The following is a 19,108-nucleotide window of genomic DNA, read 5'->3' as shown; positions in this document are numbered from 1 at the left end:
AGTTTGCCAGCCAGCTTGCACGCAACACCATAAACGGGTCAGTCATGAATGAAAAAAATATGCAAGTTAATTCATTTCCATTAAATTTTTTGTGGTTCTTTAGCTTTGTTCATTGAGGCAACCAGATGGCAGCTCACTGGGGTAAAGCTGCAGTCCCTCTAATGGCCAAAAAACTCATGACAGTATTAACTAGGGAAAAAAACCTAAGAGGAAGACTTTGGCCTTTCTGGAAATACACTTGTCTCCTATCTTCCCCAGTAGTTGGTAAACCTGATATCAGTTTCATTACTGTGCGTTCAGTAGAGAAACTGGTCAAGGATCATTTAGCCTAGCTTGGCGCAAAGACTGGAAGCAGGGGGAAACAACTAGCCTCCACCAAAAGAGGAAAATTAAACCTTGTTAAATCATTAACTTGTTAACTGGCCACCAAGAAGTTTAGAATACTAAAACCACAATATCTAAGTTACAGCTTCAGAGTTGTTAGAAGGCACACGTGTTGGACAATCACAGCTACATTACCTGTGTCTCCCGGCTACCTGTGTTTGTGCTAAATTCAGCTAAGCACAGTTAAGCTGAACACGTCCCACAGCTAACGTTACCGCCACACTGAATGCACAGAGATAAGATTGATGCAGATCTTCTCTTGTAACTCCTGGTAAGAAACAACAAGCGTATTTACCAAAATGTCTTAGCTTAAGTGACTCCAGGTGTGTTCAGGTGTGCTCTGCTCCATGAGACTGACCATGTTCTCAGTTCAGAGCTAACAAGCTTGGCAATCGTGTGTCTCCAATCTTAGCTCCTTCATGTGTAGCTGCCAATGAGAGTTTTCCAAGCCAAAAACAATCCAGCATATAAACCCCTGTAAAATGGAAAATTTAGTTTTTACACTTACTCGGTTTTTGTACGCATTAAACAAACGATATATATGATATTAGAAGTGCTGGTAGGTGGATTTTATTACCACTGGACAGAGCCGGCTAGCTGTTTCCTCCGTTTGCAGCCTTTGTGCTAAGCTAAGCTAACTAAGAGTATTGCCTCAACTTCTCTCTTGAAATATTAAATCAACTTGATTATTTAATGTCTTCTAGTGTGTGTCTTAGTGGTATTTATATAATAATAGCTGTTTATGAGAGCGCTATTAAACCAGAGGGAGGTATGTTGTGATGATTGACAGGTGCATCTGCCAATAATCACCATAGTGGCTGCTTGTGACACTTCAGGTCCCCATAAGCACACAGTATACCACAGGACTGGTTCCAGATACATTTCCAGAAGTTACATGTGTGCAAGGCTTTGTCATCACCCTGCTGTCGAAGGTCAGTGCAGCTTACATTACATTGACATCAGTGATATCAACATAGAATAATTTATATTGCCATTCCCTTTAAAATGTCCATCTATTGTCATTGTAAAATCTGTATTTATTACCAACAAGCTCACAGTCAGCTCAAATCTGTCCTCTGTGTGTTTGCCTGTGTTTCAAGCTTGTAATTCATGCAGACCTTGGCACAACAACAGCGAGAAGGTTATATGGCCCGCCTCTGTGTCTTTAAAGGTTGTATATTAACAACTTAATATTTGGAAAGGACAGGTGAGCGGCCACTTAGAGGAACAGAGGGAGTGTGAATCTGAGAAGCGAACGACTCAGAGGAGAAAACAGACAAGGACTTGGGTACTGGATATTGCTCTTGTGAAATAAACTTTCAGCGAGGCCGTAGTGCATGAGACAACATTTATTTTCTGGAATTTGCAACAAAGTTTGAGAAGAAGTTCTTGGAGTGTTTGGTGACTTTATTGCACTATAGATGCACTGGACTCTGGAGCAGGAGCAGTGGAAAAAACAAACACTGAAAGCTCATGGACTCTCTTTAACAGCTCAAAAATATAAATGCTAGGAACTTCAGAGCTGAAAATGGGAATGGGGTGGTGGTGGTGGTTGTGTTTGTGTGTCTTGGGGATTCTTGCTGCTCCATGTCGGGGCATCAGACCGTGTCTGAATGGGAGTACAATCAATGTGATCTTGCTGCATGATGAAGTATCTCCCTGGAGTCTGAAGTTTGTGGGAGGACAAATACAGAAGGCCATAGAGACAGATTCAACCATTAACGCTGCAGAAGGTAATAAAATAAGAAATGCAACATAAAGATGCATACGTGTGTACACAGAATTATGGTGCATTATAGACTCAAATTTATATTATACTGTATTACTGTAGATTCTATGGTAAACATTTGGGAAACTATTTACTAGTGCAAAGATTTGCACCATACATTAGTTTACTGTATTATTCTATGATACGTCCTGTGGTGTAGTTAAATTATCTATATGTTTGTGTGAGTGTATAACTAACTGAATGTGTGTGTATAGCTTGTTGCATTTGAACACATTTATAATTGCACATGATTTATGTATATTATATATTATATATAAGACCTGACACCACTTGTCCAAAAGTGTTTAGGGTCGTCATATATTTTAGTAAAGTTGCAGTTTTTAAAGCTCTTTTTAGCTCAGATTTTTTTTCTCTGTTAAATGCCTACCACATGTAATTAGACAACTTATAATATCTCTTCAGATTTCAGGGGACAAGTGAAGCAATGACTGATAACCGATAATTTATTATTTATTAAGAGTAATAAATTATAAGATATGGGCTATTATACTATGAACCAAAAGTAAACAATCATACTGAAGACTTGTGACATGTTTTGTGCTAGCTTAGCTTGATCTTTGGTGTGCATTACAACAATAACATTTATTGTTGTGACTCACTTAGACAAAGTACTGCACTTTTTGATGTACTTGTACTTTACTTGAGTACTTCCATTTTATGATACTTTCTACTTTTAATATATATACTTATATACTCCACTACATTTCAGAGGGAAAAATTCACTTTTTACAGCTACAGTGACTAGTTACTTTACTAGTACACTTTACATCTAATAAAACCTATCATGAGCTTACAATGCATTCAACCAGTAGTTCCCAACATGTTTGGCTTGTGACCCCTTACAATAAAGAAGTTCCTAGCTGGGGGCCCTTGTGACAGATCTCTGTGCATTGTTAGCAGTTCCACCAAAGCGTGATTTCCCCTCCAAACTTGTCAGATGGTTTCATTTAAATAACCGTTCAAGGCACAAAGAGGTCAAATTCAATGTTTTGCAAAGAAACAAAGAATATCCCAAAAAAAATGTTTTTTCTTCTTTCCTCTCCCATTAATCATCTCACGGCCCCTCTGATTTATCGTGTAACCCTTTGGAGGCGCCCGACCACTAGGTTGGGAAACACTGGACTAAACTAGCTAACTGTATATAAAGTAGTTAAAACTAACTTCACCTTGAGCATCTTCAACAGTAAAATGCTGCTTACACATTGATGCATCAGTATTAACATATGTAATAATCTATCAGTCAGAGGGGACATTTTATTGCAGAACCAGTACTTTTAGTTTTGATACTTAAAGTATATTTAGCTGATAATACTTTTACTTGTAATTTATTTAGTAGTATTTTTACATTGTGGTATTAGTACTTTTACTTAAGTAAAAGATCTGAGTACCTCTTCTACCACTGATTGTTTGAGATAACACAAATTTATTTTGCTATATGGACCATGTAAATTTTGACAGAGGTCCCCTCTACAAGACTATAATAATGTAGAACCCGTATCGACCCTTATCATTTGATTTGACATTGTGCATTATCCCAAACAAATTTGCAGTTAACCAAATTACCACAACCCAACTGACACACAATGAAAATGGAGCTTTCGTGTACCTACGCCAATTCTGTTCTCGCATGGCACACACATGTGGTTTACAATGATAACGGTGGCAGATTTACGGCTCGAAATCTGAGAATAAAGCAACATGTCCTCGGCAGGATATCAGCATCCTCACCATGATGATACAAATAGAAGGCGTGGAAATAAAGGAACAGCGTTGTTCTTGTATTGCAGTGTAGAACTAGCTAGTCCTAGTCTTATAAGTATGCTAAGGATAAATGTTAGATCAGATAGAAAACTAGTTAGCTTGACATGCTATTTGCAGCTTGTGTTAGCAACTGTTTAATGCATTCCTTACACGTTTGCTCTTGTATTTTTGATTTTGGAAATGATAAAAAAAGTAAACCACCATCCAAACTCTTTAGATACAGAGTATCGCTCTTACTTCAGCCCTTTGTAGCCTACACCGCTTCAACATGCAGAGAAATCAAAGCTTGACAGACCTGCCCTGTCTAGTTACAGTTGCTAAGCTACGACTGGACAATTACTGTTGGGGGGATGGGTTTGGCTAACGGTCAATTGACACCCATTTTAATAAAACCCACAAACTTAAAAAAATATATAAATCATGTGACATTTTTCTGCCTTTCTTTCTTTTTTTCTTTCCACAAACCAGGTGTGAAGTTTAATCTCACAGCCGACTATCATGGGTTCGACACGACTTTTTATCGACACAAAGGCTGCCAGAGTAGCGCGTGTGAGGGAGTGGACGAGCTAATAAACCTGATGGTGAGTAGCTACATCCACCTTAGGCTCATGATATTCTTTGTTTTTAACAACATGTACGCATAGACTTGTCTGCGTGCTTAGTGTGTACCTTGAAGATTTAAAGCTACAAATCTACTAGAGGGCAAATCGGTGATGCATCCTCTCTGGGATGGCTGATTTTACAGTGTAAACAGTTAAACAGGGAGCCGCTTCAGGGGGTTACTACAGTGTTGATGCTGATCGTTGCTGTCGATTGTTTCGAGTCTGTTGCTCACCTTGCTTCAGATCCAGGAATACTGCCCACACTTTTCATAGGCTTAATTGCATCTTGTGGAAATACAGTTAATTTGTGAACACACGTGTACAAGCAACGCTGCAAAGAAAAACCTAGAGTACACAGGGGTATCACATGTAGTTCAAAGCAAGTACATCAGCCCTCCTAACCTTAGCTAACTGATCTGTGGACACAAATGTGAAACAAACAGCCACAGACAGACAAAAACTCACACTTACTTGTTTCCTCTTGCAGGACTCAGGCAACCTGGGATGTTCTCTGCTTGGGCCCACCTGCACCTACGCTACTTTCCAAATGGTTGAGTAAGTGCCGGTTTTTCCAAGGTCATGTTCACACTAGTGAAGTGAAGGTTTTGTAGTGGACGTGTCTGTAGCTACATGTCTCTGCGATCCCCCTTACCATTTGCTCTGTTTTTCTCTCTCTGTCAGTGTGGAAAAAGGTCTGAAGCTCAGTACGCCCATCATCTCGGCGGGAAGCTTCGGCCTCTCCTGCGACTACACGCTCAACCTGCAGCGCCTCCTGCCGCCGGCACGCAAGATCTCTGACTTTTTCATCCACTTTTGGGAAAACATCAACACGATCAAACCTAAGTGGAAGACGGCCTATGTTTACAAGAAACAGAGCAACACCGAGGATTGCTTCTGGTGAGTCATCTCGGAAATGCCTTTAAAGAGTAACCCACTTTTGTGAGTAAATTATATGTACAGTACAGGGACTTTATTATACTGATGAGTGATTCTAGTCCCAGTCTAGTGTTCATTGCAATGGCAGGTCTTCACTTTTTTTTAAGAGAGAAAATTGAATAAGACCAAAAAAATCAGAAACATCTATGACATTGCCTTGTACTGCACACCTCTGAAGTACAGGAATTGATACTTTTGCTAATCATGTAGCAGCTGTTGTACATTTTACAGTGGAACTGCTTTAGACCTGTTGACCTCATGTGTTTCAGCAACATGTTCTCAGACTCTGTAATTTTGTCTTTTAACTTCCTGTTTACCGTGGAAGTGGGGATGTATCACGTTGTGCAGTTGACACCTGCTGCTTCTGATCACCTTGTGTCTACATTTTAGAAAATATCTGAACAGCTTGATGATATTATGTACAATGTGAAGGACTGACGGGAAAATGAGAGACTTTCTTCTACAGCAGTCTGACAAACATCATCCACTATTTGCATAGCGGCGCTAATTAGATCAGTACTCCTGCACAGCGCTGGGATCAGCTGGTCATGTTAGCTTATAACAGTCATGGTGGCTGATCAGAATGTGTTGGTATTTGTTTTATTATTTGTTTATAACAATATGATATAACAGAAGTTGTCTGAGTGTAATACAATATTTCTTCATCTAAAACACAGAGACAGTGGAGACGCATCTGGTCCGTTACACCATTACACACTGTCCACTTTTTCTATCACGTGGGCTTACTATTGTGTAACAAGCTAATTATTCCAAATTATATTATCAATAAAATATGTTATATATTACATACTTGGGTGAAAAGTTGTATTTTAGTTCATATTTATAGATCAGCTTGCAGAGCAACAAAGCAAAAATCAGCAGGTTCAGTTATCGTTTGTGGCGACTGCAAATAATGTTAATAACTTAAGTTATTAGCTAGTTAGCGCTGTAACTAACTTTGTGCCAAAGATTGTCTTTTTTAATCCGATATCTGTGGTGGATGTGGTGTTGTCAGGCCATACGACCACGTGGACGTGTGTTCTCAGCTTTGAGAAATTTAAAGCAGGCTGTGTGAACCAATCAGGACCAAGACTTTAGACTTGCGTTTACTATAGCCGGCAATAGTGGCTGCAAGTTATAGACAAATGGCCGGCCGGAGGACATATTGCTTGGATACGGGAGCCCGGGAGGTGTCCTGAAGAAAATAAAGCTAATTTGTGAGCATGATTTACTTTCATGCTGTCGAACTAATAATCATGCTCTCAATTTAGCATAATTTATCACGTTCATGCCATTAGTCTTGCGCATACCCTTCACACTCTCACTATGGATTGGATATAATATGGTTTTATTTTGATCTCAGACTGAGACATGTGGATATATTTCGGGTTTTGGCTGTGTAACGCTGTGTTATCTTTTACATCCCTTAAACGTATTTTACAGGATAATGGACTTTTTAGCCGTATAAAATTTGATAACACTGCCATTCAGTTCATAAATACTCAGCTGCAGGGTTCTGGAGTGCTTCATTAATGTCTTCCTCGTTGTGTCTATGTTCTCTATTTTTTGTTTTGTTTGAGTTTGCTGAACATTCTTTGTTGAGCATAAAATATATAAAACTACTTGTACACCATACATAAAATGTTTTCATCATGCACATTAAAACATATACTGTACTGTATTTGTGCCTTCCGTGTATCAGCATTACAGTCGAGTCGCAGAGATAGGCATCCATTTCTCTGAAAGATAAATACCAGACTGCGTGACTGTTTCCTAATTCTGTCCTCGTATCCAATGTCTACCATCTCTGTTTGGATTAAAAAACTTGGAAAACAAGTTCAAAAAGGTTAAACAAGGTTAAAAATCTTCTTTATTGTGCAGCGGTCAGAATTTTATTTTCAACCTGATGGTTAGAAGAGTCTTCTGGAAAAAGCTTCAGAACAGCGGTAAGTGTTGTTAAAGGCAGAAAAAGTAGGATTTTCTACAGTGTTTTGACTCATACAAAAATAATCCCTCTCAATCATCACTTATGACCCACTATAAGTGTGTGGTGGTGTCTGTATCTGCAGAGACTCTGCCCTCTGCCTGTAGTTTCTTAGTTTCTTATTAGTTTGCTGTGTTGGGTACGTTTCTGGGAGTCAACCTTGTGTGTTCCCCAGCCAGTAACAGCGCGCAGGCTGTGAGGTCGGGACTTTATAAAAAGGTAGCGACATCGCTGTCTCCGACTCTCCTCTGCTCTGTCTGTGTGCAGGGCTGTGTGTGTGTTTGACCGAGGGCGGGGCTGAGCTTCACTCACACACAGTGCAGAGAGGATGACGCCTGGCTTTGGCTGCATTCAATGTGGCTCCTTCCCACAGGGTTGTGTGGAGGTGCGGTTGTGTTTATTTGCGCTTTACAACGAATTTACACGTTTTATTTCTCTGATTCACTGCTTTGTTCTCGCCAACGTCGCTCCCTCTCTTCATTTCTCTTCAACTTTGAATGGTGTGTTTGCAAACAGCAACCGAAAAATCCTACTTATTAGGCCTTTAAACAACCTTCTGAGGTTGTCAAACCTAACCTCCACTGTCACTCTGCTGAGCCTTGATTTGATATATATGGTAACCCTGTGCTCTGTAGGCATTCTTCTTTAAGGATTAGGAAACATCCCTATGAATCATGAAACTGAATTGTACTCTATAGGGGCGCTGTGATATGACAGTAAATCTGTTGTTTTTTTAACTTGGAATTCTAAGTGATTTTCTTCTACAGGTATATAAATGCACTGGATGCAGACTCCAGCAAGTTTGCCCAAAGTATTGAGAGAGTGGTGCTGCGCAAACCAGAAGAACTGAAAAAAGTAATTACATCACCCCAAAACAGGACAAGCAACCGTAAGTCTTATTTTGTAACCTACAACACATCTGCCTGTCTGATAAAACTGCTCAGCTATTGTCATAGATGGAAGTGCATTTAATAATATTCTTGCAAGATTTTTCAAGCTGTGTTAAATAAACTCACACACGGTGTGTCTGCACGACAGACAGACAGACCTTTAATAAAAGGTGTACAAATACTGTACATAAGGGTAACCTTTTGTACACAGTGCTTTGCAGCACTTTGTTTCCTTGGAGCTGCTACAACCAACACCTGTACCTGTAGCAGCTGTCACTCATGTGACAGTGAGAGCCTACAGAGTCAGCTGTTGTAGCTGTATTAGTTGACAAATTGAAACTAAGCTATGCAATACAAACAGTACAGAGGGAGCACTCTGTTCAGAGGGCAGAACTCAAAAATGGTGTGTGAAAACACACACTACACACAAAAAGAAAGAAGTTAATATGGTGTTAAGTTCAGAACTGGAGATCCCCTTCTGCCCAGCATGAAAAATAACATATGACAGAGGTTTACATTTTCTGGTCATATTTTTATCACAAGTTCACCACATGACGTAAAATGGATGTCGTAGCAGTACTAAAGTATTACTTATACAAGAGTGTAGACTCAGGGTTGCCAACAACACCCGTTCCAATTTCATGTGGCACAGCAGCCATAACTTCATGACTTATTTAAATCTCCCACAGCGGCAGGATCGTTTTACTGTACTAAGTTACTGGAGTTATTGTCTCATTGCACAGATAAATCATAATTCAGCTCATAAAAAGATACCATTGTCAGCATATTTGGGACAATGTACAGTATATTAAATATTTGGATTGGTATTAATGTGCTGCTTTACGGAGGTTTTTTGTTCCTCAAATTCACTGTGGCTTGTGTTCCCCCGGTGCATTTAAAGGGTCTGTTCACACAAATGTGTCTCTCTAATGTCTAAGAAAACCATCCACAGTGAGGACTGTGGAAATAATTCCATTCACCTCCATATTGTATTAGGGTGAGGCAGAAATCTCAGAGAGGGATATCTCAAAACCTGAACAAATAAACGGCAGCATTTAATGGTGGAGGGGACTGCCTCCCCTGACATAGTAAACAAATCCGAATCTCACTCCAGCTGGCTGACAAAAGTTGGCAATCCTGGTATACTTTTAAAAGCACTTGTACGTTTGAGGCTTTTTGTTTCATGTTGATGAAGCTATAAAAGAGGGCATTTTGGGTTTGGTATTAACTTTAGTTTAAAGGTTGAAGCAGAAATCAGGGTCAGGGGCTTGACTGGCTACTGTGCTATAAATGCATATACTACTAGTCTGTGGTGTTACATACAGCTTCTCTGGTTTCAGTGTTCATCATGTGTGGATCACCAATGGACGTAGTGGAGGTGAAAAATGGCTCCAAAGAGGCAGACAGCAGTGATATTCTCTTTGTCCTTATTGATCTTTACAAGTCAGTGCTCTTTATTCATTTCATCTCTTTTTTCTTATATTGATACTTTCTGTATGTGTGTGTCCTGTAGACATGTTTATTGTGCTGTTCACAAATAGTTCTCTTCCACATCCTTCTCTTTGGCATATAGTGGCATATGTCCACTGTATGCCACTCCACGAGTCAGTAACACAAATGCAAACTTAACCAAACTGCCCCAAACATTGACATGTCAATTTTATTATTGTAACATCCACTATTGTATCCACTCTTTTGTCATTAATAGTTAAATAATGTCCAGTTAAAATCAGTTCAAACACATTTATAACATGATTGGTGATGTCGACAAAGAGGTACTTTAGTTCATCTGACAGGGCTGTGGGGGTATGTCTAACAAAAGAAAGTTGGGAACCATACTATATGACAAATTTATAACTTTTCCTCTAACTTCATGCTAATGACATTTTATAGTTTTCATTGACAATTCAGTTAATTCAGTTTCTTTATCTCTTGGAGTTTTGCTGTAATAAAATGTAGAAAATTAAAATCAGCTTTAGTAAGTAAAAAGATTTTACTGAATCTGTGAGCTGCGGGTCCTCAGGCAAGGAGTTACTATTAAGTAATTATAAAATGTGGGAATGACGTATGCCTGTAAGGACATACGTCATGCCTTCGCACATACAGCACTTATAAGAGCGCCTCTCCTGCCTCTTCTCCACAGTGATAATTACTACACCAACACATCGTCACTGCCATCCATGAAGAATGTGTTGGTGTTGACTATGCCCAACACCAGAAACTACACTATCAACACAGACCTGAAAGACAACAACACGGTGAGGACACAGGATTTCCAAATTACTCAATTCCCTTCTTCCTCATACTGCTGTTTAGAGGAATAGTTTGACATTTTGGGAAATATACTTACTTGCTTTCTTGCCGAGAGTTAGTTGACAGAGTTAGCTACATCCAGCAAACGGTTAGCTTAGCTTAGCTTAAAGACTGGAAGCAGGGGGAAACAGCTAGCCCTCTCTCCAAAAGTTTATGGTGTCATGGTGGGGTTGCCATGTAGGCTTTTCATCTCACTCTCAGCAAGAAATGTTTCCCAAACACGCTTATTCGCTTGTATGTGCATGTTTATATGAGAGTTGGCTTGTTTAATTAATGAGGCAGTTCTCCCACATTACAAATAAGCATATTTTCTCACTTACCTCTAGTTGTAATTAGCCACACAGATAGTTTTGGTTCTATTTGCCCAGTTTTGAGCTAACTGTCTCTGAAATTTCTGCACCCACCCCAATACAATGGAGGTGAATAGAATTACATTGGTGTTGCTCACAGCACTGAAAGACTACATTTAAAACAATCAACAGAAACATCTTTGTTCCTGTTACTCTGAATAATCTAAAGAGCAGTGTCTTAACAGTTCTCATAGGGACTATATAAAAGTAAAATAGTTCCAAAAATCATGTTGTTTGTCTCTCTCTCTTTGCAGATGAATGATTACATGGCTGCGTACCATGATTCGGTGCTGCTGATTGGCCAGGTGATGAGGGAAATAGTTGAAAAACCTCAGTCGGAGATTCAGCAGATGGAGTTTGTCAATGTGAATTATTTCAGAAACATCTCCTTTAATGGTAAGGGCGGAGGAAGAGATATTAAGAGGACAGGAGAGAGGAAATGACCCTATAATGTACTTAACATTCATGCCAGCAGTCAGTATGGGTTTAATGCTGAATAAATCATTTTGAATCATGACATGACCTCAATGGTCCTGAAAGCAGCCTTGAGAGTTGACAACGGTTACTGGTGTGTGTGAAGCCTAACAGATGGAAGCTGTCAACTACTGTCACTTATTTGTATTTTTCACTGACAAGATGAAGCGATGAGGTGTTATAGCCTGCAGGTTGCAGCCGTAAGTAGCCTGGGTGTGAGCGTGTGATTGAGAGACACACTCAAATAAGAAGTTCCATAACAGTGTGATGCATGTCTGCCATGCTCTTTTATCCTTGTGTTTTTCACTAACGACAGAAAAAAACAAACTATTAAAAATCAGTTAACACTACTCTGTACACTAGTTTACAGTAGATCAGTGACCAGTGAACAGAAAACAAACACCAGAGGCTGATTTCTGGTAATGTTGTGGTGAACAAAATGCCTGCCATATATTTGTGTATAAAGACATTTCTATGACTCTGCCCAGGAAGTGCTGGAAACTATAAACTGGACAAGCATGGAGACAGAGACGTGACTCTCTCAGTCATTTACACCACTACTGACAACAAGGTACTTTGTTCTCCTGCGTCAGTTATTATACCATTTAGCAGTGAATACATTAAGAAACACAGACCACTCTTCTTTAAAAAAATAACTATTTTGTCAGCAATGTCACAGAAAGATCTTTGAAAATAAAACCCTCCTGTGCTGAATCTCTTGCTGTCACACAGTGTTTTATGCTGAAATGTGTAATTTTCTCCTCTCATGTGATCCTCAGTACCGAATTTTATTCACATTCGACACTGAGCACAACCAAACCACCGTGGTTGAGACAGACCCTTCCTTCATCTGGGGAAAAATACTTCCTAATTTCAGACCAGACCAAGGTACAGTTTAAAAACACATACACACACGCGGACACACACAATGCCAGCCATGACTAGTCTGATAGTGTCAGCTGGCTGTCACAACCTATAATCATTAACTGTCTTCCTAAGCACGTTTACACACATGTGCACACATACAAGCGCAAAAACGGACGCATTGCACACCTGTTACGTGACAGTGTTAAGTGACTATCAGCTGTTTATTGCTGTCAATAAGCTTGAACTCCAGATGTGTTATAAAGAGGGAAACTTAACTTATTTTTATTAAAGCTTTTACTGTCTCTAAGGCAAAGTGGGAAATGTCCCAGTTATAGTTTGGAGTGGTGTCTCTGTTTCAAGATCTAAATACTGTTAAATTAAACTAAAACCAGACTGAATTTATCTACAAGTGATAGTATTTTGCCAAACACATCTGTCTGGATTTATGTTGTACACTGTTTCTCAGAAGTCTTGACATTGAGCAGTTTGTCTCTGATTCTTAAACCTAAGAGGCAAAACTGTCACTGGGTTAAAATAAAGTTGTATTTGTTACAATCAGGTAAAGTTCAAATGTTTAGCAGCATAGAACTATTTTCACACAAAAACACTGGTTCAACCCATGTTTTGACCATTTATACCAGGTCATGGTTAAAGGCACCCTGTGGAGTTTTCTTAAACAAACAAACAAAAGTTATGTTTACATTCAGTGTTTTCCCCCAAAACCCACTGTATGTAACCTTGAGGTCTAACAAATGTGTTGAATGCATTTCCTTACTCATGAAACATTTGCAGAGTGGAAAATATTTTAAATTGTGCATTGTTTACATCCATGTTTGCTTGCTTGCAGTCTTCTTCACTGCCTTAACTGCACGTTGCTACACTTCTTTGCATGTTACTGACACCAACTTTTGATCTTTTTTGCACGATACAAACAAAACAGGGACCCACTGTTAAAAACATTGCTCCATAGTGCTACTCGTTTAACGGGGTGCCTTTAAATACCAGGCCGTCACTGTTGTGGTCAACCAGTGACTGAACGATAAACCCGAAGCTTATTTTTATAGCCAATATGAGAAGATTTTGAGAATTTTACTATGACAAACAAAAGCTTATGTTTTCAGAAAAATTTGTAAATAAGCACCAATAAAGTCACACTATTTTCTTTTCTTATTTTGTGGCACATGTAGAATTGGTCCTGCAGGTGTCCTGTTATGGCATTCTGAATGATATGGCTGCTTTCTCTGCGTTCACCTATTTTCCTGTTGTTATACATGTACAATGCCCTGGATGAGTCAGGGTTAGCTACTGTAAATCCCTAAACTTTAAATTGACAGTGTTTTTTTATACTCACAGCCTCAGACCAGGCATTTCATGACATCATTGTCATCATGTTGGCTGTTACAGTGGTTGTGGTGGCCACCATCGCCTTTATTTTCTACAGGTGAGTGACTAACCACTGCACAAAACGTCTTATCAAGGACATCAACCGACCTACAGTATGTCTAAAACTGTACCATGGGAACTGTAGTTGTTAAATGATAAAAGGTAGACCAGCCCAAATGGCAGATCACAGTTGAAGGTTTGCATTAAGCTCAAGATAAATGAAGAAAGTGAACCCTGAAGCAAACAATGACTTATTATGTGCACACATCGTGATATCAACACTTTATTTATTTATTTTTTTTTTTTACCACATTTGAACCAAAAAACAAGTAATAGGTAAAAGCTATCAGTACAGGCACAGTATTCACTTTTGAGATAATTATGGATGCTTTTTATCTCATAGAACATAATGTGAAACATTTTTAGACAATGATTTTTGATGACGTTTATATGTATAAATACGTTCAGGTTCCAGGACTGCAAACTGTAATGTTCTATAGATAGGTGTAAATAAAATGTAGCTGTGATGCATGAGTATTGGAGCCTTTTAAAATCATAACAGAAATTAAAATGGTATAGTTTTCTGGATCTCTTGAAAAAGAATTTTGTGACCAACCTGAAGAATTTCAAGTCAAGAATTTTGTCCTGATTTAAGAGCCGAGTGGAAGTTTTCGTGTAAAATATACCCTGTACTACGTTGAACATCTTCATGACTAGTTAATACATTTTTTATCTCCTGATGGTATTTTTTTCCTGTGCAGACAGAACAGGAGAGACCGACTGCTGAGGAAGCGCTGGTCCCACATCGCCTCTGATCTCATCACACTGGTGGAGAACAGCAAACTCAATGTCATCTCTCTTAGGGTAAATGAGGCCTAAACCTCGCAGCCAGCATGGAGGCCTTTTCAACACTCTCTCACTTATTGACCCGTACAGGACCGTGAAGCTTATCCTGCAGTCACATCTATGATCAAGTGAAAACTTCAACCCAGATTTTCTACAGCTCTCACCGCTTTTCTAACCATTTTTTCTCTATAAAGTGCTCAAGTTTACTTTATTTTTGAACATGAACGCAGTGGATTAGAGCGGATTGGTTCGATTAAAATTTCCTTCATCTGCCTCCATCAGATTGAAGACGACAGGAAAGACATGAATTTCCAGATCCGCTGTGCATTCTATGATAGGAAGGTAGCTGCACACAATCAATCAACATGCTTTTCCACGGTACTGAACATGTAGATTTGATTACTGGTCTGACTGATGCTGCTGCAATGTTTTCAGATTGTAATTCTGAAGGAGCTGAAGCACTCAGATGGGAACTTCAACGAGACCCAGAGGATAGAGCTTAATGCGGTAAGAAACACACACACACAGCAGGTGGTTTGCACTACCAGTCCTGTGTGTGCCTGTCCTTTGTGTTAATGTTTTTCCAGCTATCCTCTGTGCCTTTTAAAGAGCTACTATTTCTCATGAAAACCGCCCCCCTCCTGCTCCTTTTGTGTTTTCTGCAGCTCCTGCAAATCGACTATTACAACCTCACAAAGTTTTATGGCACAGTGAAGTTTGATCAGGGTGTGTTCGGAGTGTTTGAGTACGGAGAAAGGGGGTCGCTCAGGGTATGTATGGCATGTACACATTCACTTCAGGTCCTTCAAGGTTTGAATAGAAGTTCAGTTTGCATATATCAAATCACTAATTTGACTGACAACTTAAGAATATCAGCAGCTTAGTACAGAACAAGCAAGACAAGATCAAATATCAGTTCAGAATACAATAATTTTACCAGATTTCATGTGAAAGTCGTGGAAAGAATATAATTGGCCATCGATTGAGACACAAAGCAGCAGCACTCACAGGCATCCACACACACACACACACACACACAAACAAATGCCTTCTGTCTCCCTTTGTTCTTCCAGTGTGTGCTGAACGACAAGGTTTCGTACCCAGAGGAGACCTTCATGGACTGGGAGTTCAAGATCTCCGTCATGTACGACATCGCCAAGGTCAGACAGAAACCCCTGGCTCCGCTGATGAACATCACATTATGTGCTATATTGTATTTGTGTATATTGTATTTACATGATATTGTATGGAGCTTTATGAATGACTGACGAGTAGTTGCCATACGTTCAGCTCGACACAAATGCACTTCTGACATGTTATCACATCACACGCAACTCACAGTCTCACAATATGCAAGACATACTCAATAATAGTAGAAGTGTCTGGGTTTGTACATTGCAGTACTCAGATTACTTTTTAGTATTAAAAACACAATAAATCACATTTTTTAAGTGAATGTAATCAGTTATTACCACTAGGTACTTCTTAAACTTGAACTGGACGTAATAAGAAAACTGGACCTAACCTTGAACTCTTCAAAATAACCCATACATTAGATGTTTTGCTGAAATTACACAGCCACAGAATCTTTTCTCAAAAAGGAAAGTACGTATATGTCTAACTTTATAATTACTCAGCCAAATCAATTATGAAACTCAATATTACTCCTTCTGTTTTGAAGTTTTGAGTTTAATTGCTCTTGTATAGTTTCAATTTTATTTTAGTTTTTTTAAGTTTCTCTAGTTATCTTTACTTATTTCTGTCCTTGTGCTGCTGTAACATCCGAATTTCCCCTCTGGGGATCAATAAAGGATTATTGTATCTTTCTTGAGTAACATATAAGTTCTCTAGGTCATATTTGATAAAGTTTAACTTGTTAAAGCACGTTTAGAAAAAAGCAATAAGTAGCCAGTCACTTCAACAAGAAACCTTACCCAACACTAGTACATGCTTGATCTAAATTGTATTGGGAAGATTTCACTCATTCCTCACTGACCAATTTATTACACAACTAATTCCTTTTGGTTTACAAATCTGTAGGAAAAGCACATGGATTTCCTTACAGAAATTTTAAGAAGCATGCAGTTGTACTCTTAAAACTGTGTAGAGTATGTAACAACCACATTGTCACTTCCTCAGTAACTGTAATGTGATTATAAAAAAAATGATTAATAATGTATTAGTGATGCACTGGCCCCAACAATAGCTGTAACACAAATTGAGTATAATATGATTTACATATCAAGCCGAATGTTTTTGTTAACACTAAAATGATACACACTAACACCAATAGGAATTGTTGTTGCAGTTCCCCCAGACAGCCAGTATAGGTCAGTAAAGATCACAGATCACTGTCCCTTTAATTTAAACATCATCATCTCCTCCTCCTCTGGTTTGTAAATCCTCTGCGCAGGGCATGTCATATCTTCATGCCAGTGACATTCAGGTGCATGGTCGCCTCAAGTCCACCAACTGTGTGGTGGACAATCGCATGGTGGTGAAGATCACAGACTTTGGCTGCAACACATTTCTTAGCCCCGGCAGAGGTAAAACCACAGCCACAGTGTGTCTCTTCCCTCACTGAGTTTTTGATAATTCCTCTACTTCCATCACTTTCTTACATTCCCCTTCCTCCTTCTACTCCTCTACCTCTTCTCAGACTTGTGGACTGCTCCGGAGCATCTGAGGAGACAGGGCACCTCGCAGAAAGGAGATGTCTACAGCTTTGCCATCATCGCTCAGGAGATTGTTCTCAGAAAGAACACCTTCTACACCAAGGGCTGCTCCAGCCGAGCAGGTGTAACACACTTACACAGCCACTGTCCAAGATTAAGCCCCCACACTCACTCACTCTGAGCTCTTGAAAATCCAAAGAATGAACAAGATTAATATTATTCTTAAGGGACTGTATGAAAATTATTAGAAAAGGGAGGAAAAAAGGGTGTATTCTTTCTTTTTTCGCTGAAGGAAAGGTAGTGTGACTTTTTTGAGATAGCAGGGAAGGTTCTTTCAAACGTTTTCTCATCCTGCATTTATATTTTGTTTCAGCTTTCCCTTAAAATGAATACATTTAAACTCTGAAAAACCTCATATATGTCTTTAAAGGCCAATACACATAAATGAATCCATATTCCAAATAACAGTCCTTATTTATCCAACAGAAAAGTCTGTAAACAGTGCTCACATCGTTAAACAAACACATGCAAAATGGGAATTGGAGAGGCACACAAGGTCAATTCCCACTAAATTAATTAAATTAAATAATGGAGCTATCCAAGCTGCTGTACTGCAATTGTTTTCTAAGTCAAAGGGATGGTCTAAAGAAAATACTAATAATGCTGGGGAGGGCCTTGCTTTAAAAAAAGCCACCCCCCTCCTCAACCCCATCATTTTTGAAAACTTTCTAAATTTTTGTGAATTGCCATGAGGTTATTCCCTCTAAGAAAGAGCAATTATACAAGCAATATTGTCAATTACAGTAATGTATCACCTGCAAAAGGTGATTAATCAATTTGAAAGACTCTGACGATCACACTCAGTAATGTCTGAATCAGGCTTTTTCTGTGTCAATCCAAGAGGCAGCCAATCAAGAGCCTGTTTGATCCAGAGCCAATGTTTTGCTTAGATACACACTCAGTAATATTGTGAGGATTTTTTTTTTTTTTAATTTGTGGGGAATTAATGTCTGTGTGTTTCCCAACAGAAAAGCTGTCCAAGGTCATCATGTCCTATTTCAGACCCGATCTTAACTTTGAGACGGCTTCAGAGAAAGAATTAGAGGTAAGTTTATGCTGGTTAAGTGGCAACTTTATCTGCGATTGTGTGTATATTGTCTGATATATCTTGATTTGTGTCCTCTGTCTCCTAGGTGTACATGTTGATAAAAAGCTGTTGGGATGAGGATCCAGAAAAAAGACCTGACTTTAAGAAGGTAGAAAACTGTCTGGGGAAAATCATCAGGTAATCGCTGTCTTTACTTTCATGGGCTGTTGTTGCCATCAGAGATGTGATCGATGTACAGTATGCAGCCATTTTTAGCCCTGAGAAATTTGTTACCTAGTTGTAGTTGGTTTTAGTGAAAGTTTATATTTTTTCCTGTCCCTAGTAAAATTCATAACCAGGACAATGAGAGCTACATGGATAACATGATCAGACGGCTGCAGATGTATTCCAGAAACCTGGAGCACCTGGTGGAGGAGAGAACGGCCCTCTACAAAGCTGAGAGGGACCGAGCAGACTGCCTCAACTTCATGCTGCTTCCTGGGTCTGTTTACACTTAAAGCAGCATACCACATGTTTTAGACACTGGCCTGAGAACACAGACACCAAAAATCACACATGTACCCCGGTACATGTACTACATCATAGTAGAATGAAATAGTTAGCTTGGTATAAACAGCTGAAAAAGTAATGGACAAACGGTTGAAATAGTTAGCTTAAAGTCATGAATAAATTCTTGAAATAGCTAACAATAAGATGTAAACTTTTACACAAAACAGGAAGTATAATGTTGACATGGATTTAGTGAG

At 39.1% G+C, this 19,108-nt stretch overlaps 1 protein-coding gene across 2 annotated transcripts in view; it reads left to right on the top strand.

The window, feature by feature from the left end:
• The first annotated feature begins 1,243 nt into the window (after positions 1-1,243).
• gucy2cb (guanylate cyclase 2Cb) overlaps positions 1,244-19,108 on the top strand; it is a 24,383-nt gene continuing 6,518 nt past the window's right edge. Inside the window, exons 1-21 of one of the 2 annotated variants that reach the window (XM_044178402.1) lie at positions 1,244-1,316; positions 4,403-4,515; positions 5,024-5,091; positions 5,218-5,433; positions 8,224-8,345; positions 9,687-9,789; positions 10,490-10,604; positions 11,264-11,405; positions 11,972-12,054; positions 12,263-12,371; positions 13,704-13,791; positions 14,495-14,597; positions 14,862-14,921; positions 15,015-15,086; positions 15,245-15,349; positions 15,653-15,739; positions 16,993-17,125; positions 17,239-17,376; positions 18,283-18,359; positions 18,448-18,539; positions 18,685-18,843. In XM_044178402.1, coding sequence (XP_044034337.1) covers positions 1,280-1,316; positions 4,403-4,515; positions 5,024-5,091; positions 5,218-5,433; positions 8,224-8,345; positions 9,687-9,789; positions 10,490-10,604; positions 11,264-11,405; positions 11,972-12,054; positions 12,263-12,371; positions 13,704-13,791; positions 14,495-14,597; positions 14,862-14,921; positions 15,015-15,086; positions 15,245-15,349; positions 15,653-15,739; positions 16,993-17,125; positions 17,239-17,376; positions 18,283-18,359; positions 18,448-18,539; positions 18,685-18,843 — 2,222 coding nt within the window. In that variant the 5' untranslated portion in view covers positions 1,244-1,279. Of the gene's footprint in view, positions 1,317-1,381; positions 2,118-4,402; positions 4,516-5,023; positions 5,092-5,217; positions 5,434-8,223; positions 8,346-9,686; positions 9,790-10,489; positions 10,605-11,263; positions 11,406-11,971; positions 12,055-12,262; positions 12,372-13,703; positions 13,792-14,494; positions 14,598-14,861; positions 14,922-15,014; positions 15,087-15,244; positions 15,350-15,652; positions 15,740-16,992; positions 17,126-17,238; positions 17,377-18,282; positions 18,360-18,447; positions 18,540-18,684; positions 18,844-19,108 lie in introns of those variants that run through there. The other variant, XM_044178400.1, reaches the window with a different exon arrangement.

The sequence above is a fragment of the Siniperca chuatsi genome, linkage group LG20, assembly GCF_020085105.1.
Source record: "Siniperca chuatsi isolate FFG_IHB_CAS linkage group LG20, ASM2008510v1, whole genome shotgun sequence".
NCBI classification, from domain to species: domain Eukaryota; kingdom Metazoa; phylum Chordata; class Actinopteri; order Centrarchiformes; family Sinipercidae; genus Siniperca; species Siniperca chuatsi.
Note: the sequence above shows the minus strand (reverse complement) of the source record. Positions and strands in the feature narration are given on the sequence as shown.